At 41.5% G+C, this 19,118-nt stretch overlaps 2 protein-coding genes across 10 annotated transcripts in view; one reads left to right on the plus strand and one right to left on the minus strand.

Moving 5' to 3' along the window:
- The window catches only part of CEP170 (centrosomal protein 170), an 85,664-nt gene extending 67,756 nt beyond the window's left edge, over nucleotides 1-17,908 (minus strand). For 3 of the 6 annotated variants that reach the window (XM_048937580.1, XM_048937578.1, XM_048937577.1), the window contains exon 1: nucleotides 17,706-17,908. The gene's annotated coding sequence lies outside the window, so the exon portion shown is untranslated. The remainder of the gene's footprint in view (nucleotides 1-17,705) is intronic. The other 3 variants (XM_048937581.1, XM_048937576.1, XM_048937575.1) reach the window with 1 other exon arrangement.
- Nucleotides 17,909-18,338: 430 nt separating this feature from the next.
- SDCCAG8 (SHH signaling and ciliogenesis regulator SDCCAG8) overlaps nucleotides 18,339-19,118 on the plus strand; it is a 100,493-nt gene continuing 99,713 nt past the window's right edge. For 3 of the 4 annotated variants that reach the window (XM_048937582.1, XM_048937584.1, XM_048937585.1), the window contains exon 1: nucleotides 18,339-18,567. In XM_048937582.1, the coding sequence (XP_048793539.1) occupies nucleotides 18,501-18,567 (67 nt within the window). In that variant the 5' untranslated portion in view covers nucleotides 18,339-18,500. The remainder of the gene's footprint in view (nucleotides 18,568-19,118) is intronic. The other variant, XM_048937583.1, reaches the window with a different exon arrangement.

Below are 19,118 nucleotides of genomic sequence, written 5' to 3' on the forward strand. Positions count from 1 at the left end.
GCATTCAAGGAAGAGAAAAATAATTATGCCATTTAAATGCAACGATCCCATTTCTGGTTCAGGAGCTGCCTGAGTCAGGAGTAAGGCTCGAGGGAGTTGTCACTTGATATCACCATAGCTAGCACACTCCTTTCCTCATGAAGCCTGTGCTCATGGGGAACAGGACTGTGGCCTGGATGGACCTGCACTGCTACAGGACAGATAACTCTTTTAGCTGAGGTACTCACCAAACTCATTAGGATTTCCTCCCCAGCAAAATGAATTTTAAACACTTTCCTAGACTTTGATACCTGGGTGGCACTGGATTGTAATCTTTACCACAGGAAACATAATTACTGAGACTCGATCATCCAAAGCAGTGTTTCATTCTATGTACCATGAATGTCTGTTTCTCAGACTTCCATTGCAACAGTGAAATGTTTCCTCATTTGCAGAAGAAATAGCACTTTATGGTCAAGGACTAGCAATTTCAAAAAGCAATAATCAGCGTGTAAGGAAATACACACAGGTCATAAGTCATTTGAAACAGATGCAGCAGCAAAGGAAAATTGGCTGCATAAGACTGTAAACATCAGTCCTAACAAATAAAGCTCTATATTATGTAGCCAAGAGATGGGTGTAACCAATTTTAATATGTCTAGAAAAACATTGCCAAGCGTATAGTTTTGATTCAGCAAAAATCCTTAATAATCTCTCATTTGAGCAACCTACAGGCTACATTTTTGTATTTGCATGTCACTAGAACAGCCAACAGTTTTTTCCAGAAGCAAGACATCAGCCCTGTGGAAGAACAAAAAGCTGCTTTTAAAATTAAAACTAAAGCTAATATATGCTGAAATTCAGACTTTAAGCATCACAGTCTTCCACAGAACAACTGAAAATCATATAGCTTTAATAGTACACAATTATCCTATTACTGTACAGTGCATATTCTTTTTAAACAACACGCAAAAACCTCTGCATCAAGCTGATACACAATATTGACAGAACTGCAATCCCTACACTGCCCAGTATTTGAACTTCTAAGTTCCTGTTCCAGCTGCTAAAATTATGCTAATATTAAGTAGTCTTTGCCATATAACTGACAAAGAAGCAAAGTACAGTATATATGTGGAAGTTTCAGGGAAAAATGGCTCAAATGTTTTTGAAAAAAGGTAAAATATTCTATCTTACTGGCATTAAAAAAAATAATAATTAGAAGCAGTACTTCATACATTGGTAATTGAAATGAATTGGTAATGCTCATAAATTGGTAATTGAAATGTGACAGGAGGCCTCAGTATCAGTTCGTACCTTCCACTACTGCTCTTGTGCAAATCTACCCAAATGCAGGCAAGAAAAAGGCTTTTGAAAACTTTTCATGTGTATGTTAGTTAAGCAAGTACACAGATGAATTTTCTTGCCATCTGCCTACACAGAGCCTTAAATACTGCTTTGTAATGTTGCAAGGCCAGTTAGAGCCAAAACCAGTACCCCTTCCCCATTACTCTCAGTTCATCCCTTGTTGGTGGTAGGGCCAGAGGAAGAGAATGCCACATAAGACACCTGAACAGCTTTGCAAACTGCTGTGAGGACTCCAGGAAGAAAGACATCGGATGCAAGTCATGACAAAAGAGAAAACAGACCTAAGAGAGCACTGATAGCATCAGCAGCAACTGGAAGTGGCCTGAAACTGAAGTTGATTCCAAGTTCACAAAAAAATGCTGTCAGCAAACAATGCCCATCAGAAAGTGCCCACCATGGCTGCTGAACCAACTGTCTGAGGGAATTAAGAATGCTATTGCCAACTGTTCTGTTTTTGACTGAAACAGTGACATCCATGCTGTACAAAGAAAGAAGTAAATCTAATTCCAACCCCGAGAAAATTTCTGCATCAATATCATTGATATTAAAAAGTAACCTGTAAAGCTAACCAATGGAACTCTAGGAAGATGAGTGGAGAACACGACTACAATATTTAACCTACTCTGTAAAACACTGCTGTGGGGCAGGATCACAAGTGGCGTTTGATGCACTATCATAATTAACCTACTTACATACATTATTAGAAAATAACCTTTAACTACATCACCGCATATTAATTTAACCAGGATCTCTACTGTATTTGTGTTAAAGCAATCAGTTGACAATCAGTTTATGACGTTTCTTTCTCCCTCTTCTCATTACTTGATTGTACTGTGTCTTATTTATTGCATATCACTAAAACCCTTCATGAATTATTAACTTCCCATTGATTTTATCTACCATGCTCATCATCACAGCACGAGAAATTCATTAACACTTATGGCAAAAGCTGCACAACATCTGTGCAAAGAGTATATAATAAAAAGACAGTCTCTATTGTTCCCCATTTAACACTACAGTATCTTAATTTTGGACTGAGTTCTAAAACCAGCAGCACTTCATCTTAAAACACCTAATTTGACACACCACTACAGTGTTCAAACAGTCTCAATGATTTCTTTGTAACACTGAGCAATTCTTTTAAAAGTAAGGTTGAAGGCTATAGGCGTAGGCCTGTAAAAAATTAAGACCACCTTCCCAAACTAAAGGTAAATAGCTTATCTCCCATCACATGAAAAAGACTCTCTTTGCTGAAACTATTCTAATTTCTGCAGTTATTCCATTAAGCAAACTTACTAATAAAGAAAAAAAAAAAGCAATCCCTTATATAACAGTACTTTGTAGAGTTGCTCCTGAATACTGTTAAGCCCATCTAAAATTAAAGTATTTTAGGTTAAATTGAAGAAAAAAAAAAAAAAAATCTGTGTACTTTCTGAGGTCACAGACAGCGAACTTCAAAAGGGGAAATAAGACTTTCAGCCTTGATCTTTGCTTGCCAAGCAGCACAAGATACTTCCAAAGAAGTGTAGCACAATTAAAAGACACAGCCCAAGTAATGCTTGGACCAGTGCATAGAGTTAATAGGCTTTTCACTCTGTCTTGATAATATCTGTAGAGTTTAATGAAGCTACAGTTATACAAGACTGTAACAAAATTTAAAACAAACAAATGGATGGAAGTATAAACAAAGTAGCTTATGCTTAAAACTAAGCTGCAATTGCATTCTGCAATGTCCCACAGTGAAGATGAGCTCACATGCTCACGAACCAAAAAACTGACCAAAAGGACTCCGGATTTTCAACATCTGTCCAACAAGCTGCAATTGCTATATTACCAAATATTCTGCTGATGGGAAAATTCACCTGAACAGATCGCTCCAGAACCATTCAAATGGTATCTACAGTCCTGAACAGGAAAGTGCTGTTAAGATCATAGCTAATGATACTTCTTTGTTTAAAAAAATCTTTAGTTTCATTAAAGTTTTTACACAATTATGGTGGAGTTACACTGATGTAACAGGGTAGAACTAGATGGCAAACATGAAAATCAGTAATGTGGAAGAATACAGGAAACCCACAGGAAGATAAGTGAAGCATCCATTCAGTTTACTTACCCTGCTAAAATGGGGAACAGGATTATGTACAGGATGACTGCCCCATCTGTAATGCTTCACTGAATATAAGTAAATAAATGAATAAATCACAGACCTTAGTCTGTTGGCTTGCCAGATAAACTTTAATAAATTTAAGACATAAGACAACTGAATAACAGCCTCAGGTTTTCATTCTGTTTTTGAAGTAACACATTCCATCTTTGCTCAAAGCTCTGAAAAAGGCAATAATTCCCTGAAGAATGAACAGAAAATCATACTGAAGCCTTGTTTTTCCTAAAATCTCTGCCAGCATCCATCTAGAGAGGTGACTGAGACTAAATTCTACACAGCAAGGGAAGCACAAAGAGTAAAGAATGCCTGTTAGCCACTGCCCTGCAAAAATGCTCTTTTCTTCTTTTTGTCTCCTCCTCCCTCCTCTTTTCTTCTTCTCCCCCCATCCCCCCAATAGAAAAGGGGAAGAAAAAACAAATTAAGCCTATCTAAGCCTCCTTGAATTCAAGTCTACAAAACCATTTGAGCTTTTTCTTTTTTTGTACAGATGACGTTTACTTGTAACATCTGCAAGATCTGATATACAAGAAGGTATTTCTAAAAATAATTTTAAGGACAATTCTTTTTTAATACTTACAATAAAACAGAAATTAAGATCTGAGCAAATGTATGCATTTATAGAGCATCAGGAGGTCAGAGTCACCCCCTTTCCCTTTTATTTTTATATACTTCTATTAACACACCCAGCACATTATAGATTACCCATTGTCTAAGTCTATCTAAAACAAGAGTTAGCATTTCACCAGATCAATAAAGCATCAGCGCTGCATTCTTATGTGTCTCTGGCTGGCGGTGATGAAGTGCTTTCTGTGATAAAACCCCAGTCTCACAGGAGGGTCCAGGCTGGTGCCCTAGAGCCAGATCATCACAGGAAATTCCGCAGCAGCATTTGTGGGAAGAAACATTTCTTCCCTCATATTTTAATTACAAAAAGACACAAGCCTTCTGGCTGCGTATGCTACTAAGGATAGACTGAGACTTTCCTCCTGCATTCAAAGAGTTTGAGATCTCCACCAAAGGCAGTCAGACCCTCCCTTTCTCTGTCTCGCCACCTGATAGAGGCACACCTCTGTTTTGCAATGTGGCTACAGCCATGGGGCTGCATGAACATCTTCTCCTTACCACACAGATCAGAATTATACACACCAATTTTAGTGATGTTACACACAGAAATAGCTGCCAGGACAGCAACTGAAATAAGGCCTGTCTTTCTGCTGACAGCATGGCTGAACTAGAACTTGCTCAGGTTTTTGATTTTGAGGACAACAGACAGTGAGAGACAAGGGACAAATCTGAGGGGCAAAAAGAAGCCACAGCTCAAGTACTGTGTTCAGTTTTGGGCCTCTCTCTACAAGAAAGACACTGAGGCCCTGGAACACATCCAGAAAAGAGCAACAAAGCTGTAAAGGGTCTGGAGCACAAGTTCTATAGGGAGCAGCAGATGGAGCCGGGATTGTTTTGTTTGGAGAAGCGAAGGTCCAGGGCTGACCTTATTGCTCTCTACAGATACCTGAAAGGAGGCTGTGTGGAGATGGGGCCAGCCTCTTGTCCCACATAACTAGCGACAGGACTAGAGGGAATGGCTGTATGTTGTACCAGTGGAAGTTCAGGCTGGATATTTGGAATTTTTTTTTCTTTGAAAAAGGAGTGCAGTGCTAGAAGGGGCTGCCCAGGGAGGTGGTGGAGTCACTGCCCCTGGAAGTGTTCAAGAAACATCTGTAAGTGGTACTAAGGGATGTGGCTTAGCAGGGAAATATTGGTGGAATGAGGATGGTTGGACTGGATGGTCTTGGAGGTCTTTTCCAACCATGGTGATTCCATGGTAATGACTTGGAAGACTGTATCCTGTTTTTGTTGTGATAAAGAAAAAAAGAGAAAAAACTAACAAAATCTTTTCTTTTGTTGTTCTACCAACATACAGGTACTGTAAAAATTTTACTGAAAGCCTATTTGACAGCTATCAATCGTTTGAATGTCACAGTATGTAAAATAACATTATTTGTATGAATAAACAATCAGGATGTTTGTAACAAAGTCTAATATTATTTTTAAAACTTTGTAAGAAGTCTTAATCTCCATTCCCACGTAAAGCACCCCTAGAAAGGGAAGATAAACAGTAGAGGAACTACGCAGACAATCATGCCTTTTCCTGCTAGAGAAGTCCCTTTTTCAGGGGAGTAGAAGGAAGAAAGCCTGGGAGATTCAGAAGATATCAAGGGCAAAACCAAGCTGAAATGACAGCAATTCCTAGTAATGCAAGGAGATAGAATTTTATGAAGAGCAATTTAATGAAACAAAGGTAATGGCAGCAGTTGAAATAAAGAATTTAGCAGCTTGTAAAACAAAACAAAACAAACAAAAAAAACAAAACAGCAGGAACCTTCCCTGATAATACGGTCAACATACATGTTCTTAGAAGACCACTTAGAAAATTTTGCACAAGGCTGCTACTGTACATAGTTGGTCTTTCACAACCAATGTCAGTCTCATATGCATACTGTTAAAATAATCAGGGGGTACTTGAAGGAAAAAAATATTTACATTGTAGAATATGAAGGTATTGTTGAAACATTAGATTTCAAATTGTTAAAAGCATACTTGACATTAGCCACCAGGATAAAGTCAGTCTCAGACTTCAAAAAAGCTATCTTATTCTAACCTTTGAGCTGAATAATAAGAATATTTTGCATTTATTGAAGCCAACTGCTGGCTAATTTGCATTTCTAATCCTTACAGGCATAAGTAAGAAATGAGATCTCATGAATTTTCTTCTTTGCAGCATTCCCACACTGAAATGCAATGCTTCTCATAAGATGCTTCCAATACAGTTAAAATAAAGCATAAATTAAAGACTGCCTCTAAAAGTAGCTTAATTTATAATAAAACAATCAAATGTTCACATTTTGCCCGTCATCCTCATTTCAGTTAAGGAAATGCACACAGAAGTATTCTGAAATCTTCTTACATCACCATGACTAAACGAGGCCAGCCACACAGAGAGCAGCACAGCCAGCATGCTAATGAAACAGGCTGGCCATAACCAAATTGCCTTTAAGAAAGATTCTTCTAAAAAAGCTACAGAAATCCCTCCTTCTGCCCACCCCCCAAATCAGACCACACTATCAGATTATATTATTGCCAAGATAAGCAAGTGAGACAATAAATAATTGCACACTGAGTTCAGGCAGAACGTAATTAAGATGTAGTCAAGTCTTCCTCCCCCATTTGCCATTCTCACTGCCTCCATCATATGGCATACTCCAAGTTGTTTTGCATGCTGTGTAAAAAGAGGAGATTTTATTTGCATTGGCTAAGTACAGACCGCAGTCCTGACCAGTACTGAGAAAACAAATACCACTTTACAAAGAAAATTGGACTTTTTAACCTCCCAAGGGTGGTGATTTCACTTTCCCCAAAATTGTGAAATATATGGAATTTATTCCATGTCCCAAGATACCGAGTAAGATTAAATTACGTTCAAAAGAATTCAAATTTCTTTTTCTATAATACAGGAAATTATTTATTTTGTGGGTATGAAGATAAGTATATTTTCCAAAGGGAATAAAAAAGCAAAATGAAAACAAACATAGTAAGTAATTTTAATATCTACGTTTCATTTTTCAGCTCCATTTTACCTCCTGACTCAATACAAAAGCACACAGAACATGAAAACAGGAGTCATGGAGGACAACTATTGGCATCAACGTAACTGATCTCCAATGTACTACAGTCTCAGACAATAATACAGAACCAGGCTATACACTCAATGTTTAGGATCTCCAGATGAGTAGTACCCTTCCTGGAGACTCATGGGAAAAAGAAAGCTGAAAAGGGGTTAAAATGTCTTATATATTTTAACTATTTGTTAAAGTTCATTAGTCACATCTCAGATCATGCAGAAAGAATCTAGCCTTGCATTTTGGGTTACAGCATTTCTTTAATGCATGTACCTTTCCCACCTCTCTCCTTTCCCATAAACTAAAACTTTAAAGTGACACATACAACACAAACACTTTCTCAATGTATAAACATGTGGAAACAACTGCCCCCCCAAAACCCATAGAGTAAGACAGAATACTGATGGCCTAATAATAAATATAACCTATTACAGAGACTTTAAAGCAGCATAAATTACACTTCAGATTTTAAAGCAGTCTGTAATTAGTAGCTAGGAAATGGCTTCCCTGGAGAGGAGCTATTCCACATTTTGCTTGCAGTGGCTGCTCACTCCTTTGTCATATGCAGCCAACAAACAGGAATACAGCTACTAGCCTACAGCATAAATCTCAATTCTTTCTTACACTGCCTCTTATTTACTAAATACAGCAAACAATTACATGTGAAATTCTCACTGTAAACAAATGCAGTGAGTACATGCAGCTTGACATTTCTATGCAAGGACTTGACTGAGCAGACACACTGCCATCTCTCCTTTGGAGACCACTAGAAAATATTTTCATAAGTATGCTAAAATAAATAATTGTAACAGCTATTAAATGAACACAAGCATGTCTTTCAATAGACAGAAATCTGGAATTGAAGTAGTTCTATAGAAGGAAACTGACAGAGATTTACCTTTGTAAGTTCAATAATTGGCAACTTCACTTTTATTGCCTTAAAATAAAGGGCTGGAAGGAAGAGATGTGAAAGAAAAGGCTAAAAGGGAAAAGCTTGGAACTACACACACTACCCCAGGCACATAACCAAGAGGAAGCAGTACTCTAACCCCATCCACAAAAAGGGATTGAGTCATCCCTTCTACCAGTATCTCACTGAAGAGTTCCAGTGTTGTTTTGGTTCTTTGTTTTAAATATCCACAGTTACTACAAAAGTCTCATTTTATGTCTCCAACAAGAACAAAAAAAGATTAACAGGGAACTTGGTTGCATTCAGCTGCATTAAAAAAAGAGGTATATTACGCAACAATGACCACATTATTGCAATAGAGATACAGTCTTCTGGTTTACCAAGCATATTTTAAATCATTTATCATCAAACTAAAAGCGGATAAAAGCACCAAAAGTTGATTAAGACTGATCATCCCACTTCCCCTTTTCTTAAGCTGGAACAAATCACATCCTCTGTTTAAATTCCTCCAGGTTTCCATGGTGTAAAAGTCATAGTATTACCATTGGCAGCCACAGAACAACACTCCTGATAGCAGAATACATTACAACATTTAAAATATTGAAGCAAATCAGTGTTGCATTTCTGTTTATTTTGCCTTGGTTCTTCCCAGACTTCACCTCTTCTATATGTCCCATTTAGGAGATGGTAAATGCTTATTTAGCATATCTTTTATATGCAAGACTACTATTTTCTGATGTTTAATCTAAAAACAGCACAGATGGAGCCTTCATTTTGATTTGTCCCTAAAAATATTAAGCGGCATATTTCTCTCTTCAAGCAAGAATGTTTTTAAAACAAACTAGGATTTATGTTTTTTAACCATCTTCTCCTTCTGCCATAGTTATTAATTATCTTACCGAAATCATTAGCTGCCTGAAAAAACCTGACCTAAGCAGCCACTCTTTTTGTCAATTACTTCTGCCAGCAAGCTTTCAAGAGCTGGAGATTGCAAAGATGCAAGGCTACTATCAGCTTTGGTGGAATGGAGGACTCAGTACTGATCAAAAGTTCATCATCCCCCTGGCAGAATCACTGCTATGGGACTGACAGACACCAGCTCCTTGCTGCCTGCTGGCCACCCCATGCCTAGGTGGCTCATCTCTTCTCGGCCTTTGGGGGCATCTGCCATTCAGGTTATCTCCTCCATAAAACAGTGACGGTTCTCAACCAAGTGGGCAAGGAAGAGCACATGTTCACACTGACGTCCAGCACAGTTTGAGATACAAGACACATCCCTACAAAAGTAGACACTGCTTCTAACGTATTTTTTTCTCTCCATCTTATTGTAATAGGATTGCTTTGAATCACAAGCAAAGAGCTTTCACAGTGTTGCCAGAAATTCGGAAATGCTTTTTTTCCCTTCAATCCTGGAAGTACTTGCCATGTGCTTACAATTGGAGGGAGGAAGACACAAGTGGAAGAAACAGAAATGTTCCCTTCTTTCTGGTCCACAACACAGACTGGTTGTGAGCAATCAGTCTGGGCACACAGACATTTAACAGAATGAGTGCACAGCATTGCAAGTATAAACACACAAGCCTCAAACTGAAGGCGGTTTCACCATGCTACTGAAAGCATTCACAAAAGTCAATCTCTATAGTTAGAAACGGATGCTCTAGATCATACCTGTCAGTACTGATCTACAGGCTTCCACAGATAAAAAAGCAGTTGAAATTAAACAAATAACCAAACCACCACAAGAAAACAATTCTCTTTTAATACTGTAACTGTAAATACTTAAAAAAGTATAAACAACATAGTGCCAAAGACCAAATTTCTTCCCTCCTTCCCAAAGGTCAAAGTGGTTTTCATTCAAATGTTTTCCCAAGCTTAGAGAAAATATATTTTAACTCTTACACAAGTTTTGATATCTGAAATGATTAAAAATTCTGAAGTATGTGCTATGTTCAGAATTTTTCATGAGATTGGAGCAGTCTGTGCCCAAAATTTTACTTTCTGAAACAGAGAAGTTATTTTTAGCAGCTCAATTACACTTACATAGTTAAGGATTATAGTAAGTCTTCTAGAAAGCAGTATACGGTATAAAATTTATAGCATGGCATCTCTTCCTCATTAGCTGCTCATGCATGCATCCATACTTCCACTGCAGCAAATCTCAAATAACCCAGCAGAAGTTACAATGGGAAGCTAACACACTTCATATTTAGTTTCCCCCACCATAAGTTGTTTCTGTGCCCACAGCTTCACTCTGCTATTTATTTTCAATCTTAGTGAGGAAGATTCAACCAATAGGAAATTAACAATTGTAACTCTCATCACACTAATGATATACTGAAGATGCTGTGGTTCTGCATCAGCCCAAACCAGGCTTGCTGCTGTCAGGATCCCAGCCCTCCCACCCCGCCCCAGCCCTGCCTGCTCCCTCTGCCTTGGCTGCAAGATGGCTGTGACCGCACAGCTGAGCTACTGCAATGTGTTCAGCTGGTGACAAACCAACTCCTCCTCACTCCTCAGCTCCCACAAACAGATGAAGTGTTCCCAGAAGCGAGCACACAAGCCCAGCACCACAGCAAAAGGAATGGGGGTGTACAGCCAGGGCTGGGAAAAAAAGGCAGGACCAAGACAGCCTGCTGTCAGCTCTGCTTAGGCTGCTATCAGAGCCTGCGCTGCTTACATCAAACCCACTTGCACCTCACCTGACTTCTTCCATATATTAAAAAAAAATGGTTACTTTAAATAATATCCATAAGAAATATTAAAATAATATCCACTGACAGGTTTAAAATCTGTGATGAATAATTAAGAAAACTACGTACTTTTAAAATATTTAGTTCATATTTTTATTTTCTTTGCACTTGCCCTAGCGGTTGCTTAAAACATCATAATCCAGTCATGAAATCTTTACTGTCTCCCACCTCACAACGATCTAACAGTCTTTCTTCTAAGGCTGTATTAGATTAGGCTGCAAAGTGCAAATAAACACCTTGAGAAGAAAGAAAGGAAGAATTCCCATGGGAAATAGCTGTACAAATAAAGCAACCCATAGACGCTCTGAAGCACTGCCACCCTCAAAGCCCTCTAGATAAAAACAGCTCTGCCTAAAGCTTTTCTTGGTTTTGGAATGAAATTGCACCAATAGAAAGACCCACAACACATGGCAACTGAAGGATCCAATTCCACTAACGCAAGCCTTCTCCTAAACTACTGCTTAAAGTTAATTTATGAATTGCACTGAAATAACAGATCATCTAGTCATTTTTAATTGATCAAAGGCTTCAATTGGCCTCAACTGGGCAAGGAATGACTCAGGACATCCTGGTTCGTTGTTATGTCTTGATACCCTTTTTTGAAACTGTCATGTTTTACAACACTTCCCCACAAGCTATATGCTGCCCAGAAGAAAAACAACAATAAAAATGAATTCACCTTGTCAGAGATTTAAATAAACAACCCAATAATATTAACTGGAGCAACCGAAAACCCATTGTTTAGGATGCATAAAGAAGGCAAATAGAAGTGAAGATCATGAAAGCAATGTAGTAGAAAAAACAATCTTGCTTCTTAATAATATAGAGCTCAAAGAATGACAAACAAAAAACTGAAAACTTGAAAACATTTCTTTGGAGAGTGGATACTAAAATGTAATTCAGTCATGCAGAACTGAAGCTGTTAAGTAACTCAGCCCTCAGTTCTCCAGCAAACATCAAACTCCTCAAAGCAAGTAACCAGGCAACATTTAGACACACTTGCAATGAGAAGCCTGCAAGAGAACAATGCAAACCAGGTTCTGGACTGTCAGTCAATAGGGAAGGACATTGACCGTTGCCATTTGCAGGTTTAGCAAGAGCACACCAACAGCACGTTTGAGTGTTGAAGTTACTACCGCAGTGTGGTAAAGAAAATTCCATCAGGCCACAAAGAAGGTAAAAGCAAAGGTGTTTGCATAAGGAAAGGTATTAAAAAGAAAATAGCACACACAATATGCAAGATAATTAAATGTGGCAATTTAGAAGATGCAAATGCCAAGGAAGCAAATATTCTCTTTTGGAAAAAAGATGACACTATTCATAAATGCAAAGCAATACATTTTCTACATGAGCAAAGTAATATAATGCAATAGCTTTATTATACTGGGCCTTGCTTTTCTGTACATGGCAGGACTGTCTTTTACACAGTTCCTGACGTTTCAACTTCCCCAAGACTGTGGGCAAACAACTCTCCCTTGGCTAAGGAAGTTTAAAAAAACCCACCCAAATACTGAATATGGGAACATGCTACCGGATTTGTGATGTAAGTGGTCAAAAGTCAGCACACTGATTTTAATGAGAAGGTGTAAATTCGGACAGATTTTGAGCAAACTTCTACTGAAGTTGCTAATGATTGAAGTTGGTGCAGACTGAGCCAAAATAAAGGCATTTTCTTATGTTTATCAGCAGGAACTGTAATAGTAACAAAAAAACCAAACCAAAACAAAAAAGGATCAGAGAGGGTGGTATTATCTACATCAAGAAAATTCTTAAGTCATTCCATAATTCTTATATTAACGAGTTCTGGTGTGATTTTTTTTGTTTGTTTTTCAAGATTCTGTGGACCCAAAAGCTAAACAAGCAAAGAAGATCTGGGTTTTCAACATTTTCTGCTTGCAATTCAAAACAGATCTGTAGTAGTCAGTTATAAAGCCAATTTATAAGCTAAAATTTGAGCTGTGCTTTGACAATCATCCAAAAGAGTAATTCTCATAGGAAGTGTTTGACCCCTGTATTATGTGATTATTCCTTTTTGAAACCAAGCACGATTAAATATATATAAATGCATATATATATATATCACATATAGAGGAGATGGGTGAGCATAGTCTTCATTAACCTCAAAAAAATGCATTTGCCTATCTTCAATAATGAAAAGAGGTAAGAAAGATTTTAGTTATTAAATTAAGCTAGTATAAGGCTGAATGTTTATGAAAAATAAAGGTCTGAAAAACAAAAAGGGACAATTCTAACATGTTGCCTGAAAAGACAATGCTGAAGAAAAGATCAAGTAGAAAGAGTAACAGTTAATAGAAACAACACCTGGCTCTAAAGTCTCAAGTAGAAAACGCATAGACTAGCATTGTTTCAGAAGAAGATATCATACATGCCTACACCTTCCTTGTCTCTCCCTAGGCACTGGGTTACAGCTCTTCATGGAGCCCTCATTAGATTGACCTCTATTGTGACCCAATATGGCCATTCTTATGTTGTTAGGAAAATTACAAAATAAAAAAATTAAGTTAAACTAAACAGCAATACTATTCACTATATCTTTCACCTATTAAACTAAAATACAAAAATTAAGTGTAATAATTCCTGACATCAAGATTCCTGCACTGATAGTGGCCTAAGGCTCAATTATCAGTTATGTCATTGGTGGTTGATGAGGGTGAGAAATGAGATTAATGAAAGCAAGAAAAATGTGTGCTCGTGGGAAAACAGAAGAGATATGACATGCTGACTTCTTGGATTTTTATTCCAATTCTTGAAATGTAACAAGACAATAAATAAAAGATAGCTGAAAAGGCCTACTGAGAATGCCTACTTAGATAGCCGAGGATTTGCAGCTGAACAGAAAGATCATTAAGAAAATTATCTAAGTGTGTCATTTTGAGGGATGAGTTCTAAATACATCTGATTTAATGCATTCACTGTACTGCATCTTCCAGACCACAATGGTTAGCTAATGGATTGATTGCAAGTTCAGTTCTTTCTTCATACAGAACAACAGCTGAAGACCAGCAAAATACCCTGTGCACAAAGATGATCACAGAAACACCAGGGAGTGGTATCACTTCTCTTTCTATTTCTCTGAAAAGATCAATAATTGCTGTACTTTCTGAAAGAAACTTTAAAGGAACAGAACCAGAATCTCAGGAATGATATATGAAATAATACCAAATCTGCAAAGTTCATCACATAGGCTTTAGCAGATTCTTCTTATATCAATCATCTTAGTTTCACGGAGAAGTTCAGAAAATAAGATTTTAGTTCACAAGATTGGAAAGAAGTAGACAAAGGAACCTGCTACAAGAACACCAATTCTTGCCACAAATACAGCAGAACAAATTGAAGAAGCTAGACCTTTGTAAGAGGACTGCAGCTGTTGGCGGTGAGTCAGCTTGTGAGGCCCACCAGTGGGTGGGGATGGAGCTCTGAATAGCACCTAGCTAATGGGAAGCCTGTTTTTCAATAGCCATTTCTACAGGGACTAAATGAGCAGAAACAAAGTTGATATATCAGATGCACATAGGAAAAAAGCCACCCTATTTTACTGAGTATTCTATTCAGAGGATGAAATGAAAGATGTTTCTGTTTTGAATTAGTAAAAGCACATTCTTCACATATAGCATTTTAATACAATTTTAAAGAAAAGAAAAACCACATGCTTCTTCACAACTTTCTTATGTAAAGGCCACATCACTTAGCAGAACCACCATCTCATTCCAATTCTCTTTGCATACCTACACTCAAAGAAACACTATTTTTCACCCAGTTTCATGTTCTGAACATTGTGGATGTGAACCTTTCACAGATAAAGAACAGCAAAGACTAATGATAAAACTAAAACCAGTCTCCTGGTTTTCTTGGATATTTATACATTTCCCTTCCTGTCTGCAGTATTCTGCAGCAAGCAGGAGACTGTCAGAGAGCACAGCTGAGCAGTCCAAATGGATCTCTGCTACCAAAAAATGGAATATTTTCTTCCAGACCTGATGTTGCTGTTCCCACTCTGTGTACTTGCTCCAGCACTCCTCTGACCACACCATAAAATAATTCAATTTGCTAACCCAAGGGGAAAAAAAAAAAAAAAAAAAAAAAAAAAAAAAAAAAAAAAACTCAAACAGAACAAAAAGAAAAGAAACTGGCTGAATTAGTCATGTGAATCAACTTTTCACAGTGTAAGAGGACCAGGTGAGTGTGACTGCTCCATTCACAGCCACTGTGAGATGGGCAAGGACCACTCTGCCTCATCTTAAAAGACTCAACCATCTAAGAGACTGAACAAAGCAATTCAGAATCATGGGCAATCCACTAAACCATCTTTGATGGTTTCATTTGAAGTTTCTAGGACAAACTGCTTCTGACATAATGTGTGATTAAAAAAAAACAAACAACAAAACACGTTAATTTAAAATATATATATATATTTTTTGAAGATCAAACAAAATTTGAAATAAAAGTTTCTTAAGGCCCCTAACTATAAATGCATCTCTAAAATAAAAACAGCCTTCCAGCTTTAAGAGGACAGTGGAAGAAACTAAATTATAAAAGTGAACCAAACATTTGTAATTTTAATATTTTGTTGTGTCTACAAAACAGACATTCACAGAGCTGATTAATTAAGTAGTTTGTGCTTTCCTCTCAGCCTTGTTTGCATACATTATACCTTACCATTCAAGCCATGTGATCATGCTCTATTTTTCCCAGGACAACCACCTCATTCAGCACAGTGCACAGACTCTGACCCAGAGGAGCATGAGCACTGCACACAGAAGGAAGTTGCTATCTGTACACCACTCCATTGAAGATGTTCAAGGAACATGACAGTGCAAGATACAACAACAAACAGAGGACCAGAAGGAGCGCAGGTGCTCTGTAAGAGCATTATAAACTTGGCAGGCAGCGAGAGACACCTCCCAGGCTCACTTGGCACAGTCACAGGACGCTGTAGAACAGACACGCACCTAACTTCAGCAGACAGAAGCTCCATCCCTTAGAGACAAAGGACTTTCTTCCCTCATCTGCAGTTTCCTGGTCCCAGCCATGCCAATATTTACCACAACAAGGAGCGTTTCCTACAGAGAACAGCTCACAGACGTTAGATGCAGATAGAATCTATCCAAAGAGACTCAATGCCTGGCTCTCCTGTCCAACATCTTCTACTGGGAAAGCAGAATTTCAGATTCTATTGGCCTTCTGGTTTAAGTAAAACTAGTCTGTTTTACTCCAGGGTCATTCTGCCTGCAGAGCCAACAGTGCTGACACTGCAATAGTTCTCTTTAGGGACCCAAGGAGACATTGTGGTATCCATTCACATTAAGCCCTTTCTGCCTGTGTTTGCAAAAAACTAGAAATGGAACTTCAAAATCAGTTTGTGCAGCTACTCGTGTTTTAGGTTAGGCTCTTGTCACTCAGGGAAGCTCCCAGTTTTCATCAAGAGTACATCAACTTCTGCAGTACACTTTCATAACTTGGTTCTTTTCGAGCTTGTATGTTATAAAAGAACTGCTAAAATCATTTTTGCCACGTCTCTCACAGTCTGGAGGCATAAGATAACGAGAAACTGTTCTGATTTGCAAAGCCCAGCATGACCAGATAAGGGAGGCAGGCAGCACCTGCAAAACATCTCGAACAGATGTCAAAGAAATCCCTGCACTACCATGAGAAAGGAAGCTTGGTAACTACTTATACGCCACAGTATTTCTCTTAAAAGGTGAGAAAATATTTGTATCTGATCCTTTACAAATAACTTCTAAGTAGTTGAGAAATGAGAGGAGAAAAAACCCACATTAACACCTCATGGCTTTGCTTTTGATAGATTTCTGTGCATCTTCAGCCATACCCTTCTCCCCGTTCAGTCAGGCTTCATGACCCCTTTCAGACAAAAATTTTGTTAAATAAAATTTGAAGTTGAGCAGCTCCCATGGTGACAGCTTAGTTCAGGACAGCTCAGGATGGGCTCCTCAGCATCTGGACAGCCATTCCCAGAGGAAATCATTCACAGGAAATCACGGCATATGTGCTCATGCCTCAGCTCAGTTTGCACAAGGCGCCCCATCCCACACGGGCGAGCGCCGGGCCAGGAGCACTGTCAGTCAGAGCCTCGAGCGGCATTCGGAAGGCCGTGCCCACCACGGTGCCAGCAGCACGCTTTCGTCCCGCAAACCCCTTAGATGTTTAAATTCGCAACGAAGAGAACACCTTCAAACCGTCGAGTCGGGGATGCTATCTGTGTTCCCCAGCCCGTCACAAGGGGGCTGCTCTTTTTGTCTCCCATTCGGCAGCATCGCACCCACAGCCCGTTCCCCGCGTGACGCCGTAACGGGCAGCACGGCGCTGCGCGACGCTTTGTCAGTCGCGCAGTGCACCCGGCTAGGGCCAAAACCGCCCGCACAGAAACACAGCGAAGGGCGGCTATGCCGCGCTTCTCCGCAGGGAGAAGTGAGGAGGCGCGGGAGGACGGCGCGGAGCAGAGGACACTCCTCGTCGGGCGCGCACAATGGGAAGAGGGCGCAGGCAGCCGTTCTCCATCAGTCGCCCCGTCTCGCCGGGCAACGCCGTCCGTCAAATGACCGCCGCCGGGGGCGCGTTCGGACCCCGAGGGAGGCGCAGCGGCGGTTCAGGGGTGTGCCGGCGGCGCGGGCCAGAGGGGCGGCACCGCAGCCCGCCCCACCGCTGCCCCACGCCTCCTGCCGCGCTGCCGAGGGCGGATGGAGGCGGGGGCGCGGGGCGGCCTCTGGGCCCCGCGGGGAGCGCGGCTACGACCGGATCCGCGCTGCGGGGCACAGCCCGCCCGACGCCCGCTGACACAATGGGCTTCTCCAGCCCCACTTCTCCTTCAAGTCCCCACTCACCCCTCCAAGGAGGCTCTCCGCGCCGCGGGGTCGACCCGCTGCTGGTAGTAGTGGTGCCGGGTGCTCGTTGAACCGGCGGCCCCGCAGAGCGGGGCGGGGCGGGACGTTCCGTTCCGCGTTCCTCCGGCAACCGCGGCAACGTTATTCCCTGCACATAGCGGCTAACGGGCAGAGCGGGCACGGCGCTGCGCAGGCGCCGCCCGGGCTCACACAATGCGGGGGGGGGGGGAGGGCGGACGGCGCCGCGCAGGCGCAGAGGGCAGAGCCGCGGGGTCGGAGCTGCGCTTGCGCTGACTTCAGACAATAGCGCGATGGGCGCTCCGCTCGCGCCGCGACTCGCGGCAGTGGGAGGCAAACGTGGATCCGCCCCCTCGGCCGTACCGGGACCTGCGCTGTGCTCAGCCACTGCGGGCGCGGGGACGTAGGCGGAAGGCGTGCACAGTACGCAGGCGCGAAGGCGTTGCGAGTCACAACAAAGGGGAAAAGAGAAGCAGTGCGTATCCTCCTCCCGCTGCCAGTTGAGTGCGTGGAGGGGACTACACCTCCCAGCGCGCTCTGCGCCGCGCGCCGTTTGCTGGGAGCTGTGGTTGGCGCCGCGGTCTCCCCGCGCGCCGTGTAGCTGGGGGCGTGGCACAGCTCGGGCGCTCGGCTGTGGCTGGTAGTTGGCGTTGTAGCAACGGAAGGTAGCGGCGTAGCGGCTCCTCCGGGAGCTGGGGAGGCGGCGCGGGCCGAAGTGCCGCGGGGTGGCGCCGGGAAGTTCAGCGCGCGCCCTTCTCGGCGGTCGGTGGCGTCCCGATGCGGGCGCCTCGTGGGCAGCCCGCCCTGGAGGAATCTCTGCAGCGATACCAGAGGCGGCTCCGAGGTGAGCGCGGCCCGCGGAGCTGTGGGCGGGTGAGGAGGGCTGCTCCTGCCCGGGCGGGCACCGGGTGGGCGCCCGCCAGTGGTCGGACGCGCTGCGGCAGTGCGCCGCTCCGCTGCTAACGGCCCGAGGTGTCTTTCCTGAGCTTTGAGGTTTTCATCAAGTGTTTGCGGGAGTCGGAACTTGTAGTGAAATTAGAACGAGCCCTAAAGTACTGCGTCTGGTAAACTGTGGCCCTGTGCGATCACACGGGCTGTTTTTAACAAGTTGCAGCTCTCTTGGTGGTGGTTTCTGAGGTGCTTTGTAATGAACTTCACAGAATCATTAAGGTTGATAAAGACCTGTTGGGTCATCTAGTCAGCTACCAACCCATCCCTGTCATCCCACCAACCGTGTCTCTCAGTGCCTCGTCCACATGATACCAAACACCTCCAAGGACAGTGACTCCACCACCTCCCTGGGCAGCCTGTCCCAATGCATTATTACTCTTTCTGAGAATAAAATTTTTCTGATGTCCAGCGTGAATCTTCTCTGGTGGAATTCGAAGCCATTCC

Source organism: Lagopus muta, chromosome 2 (genome assembly GCF_023343835.1).
Source record: "Lagopus muta isolate bLagMut1 chromosome 2, bLagMut1 primary, whole genome shotgun sequence".
NCBI classification, from domain to species: domain Eukaryota; kingdom Metazoa; phylum Chordata; class Aves; order Galliformes; family Phasianidae; genus Lagopus; species Lagopus muta.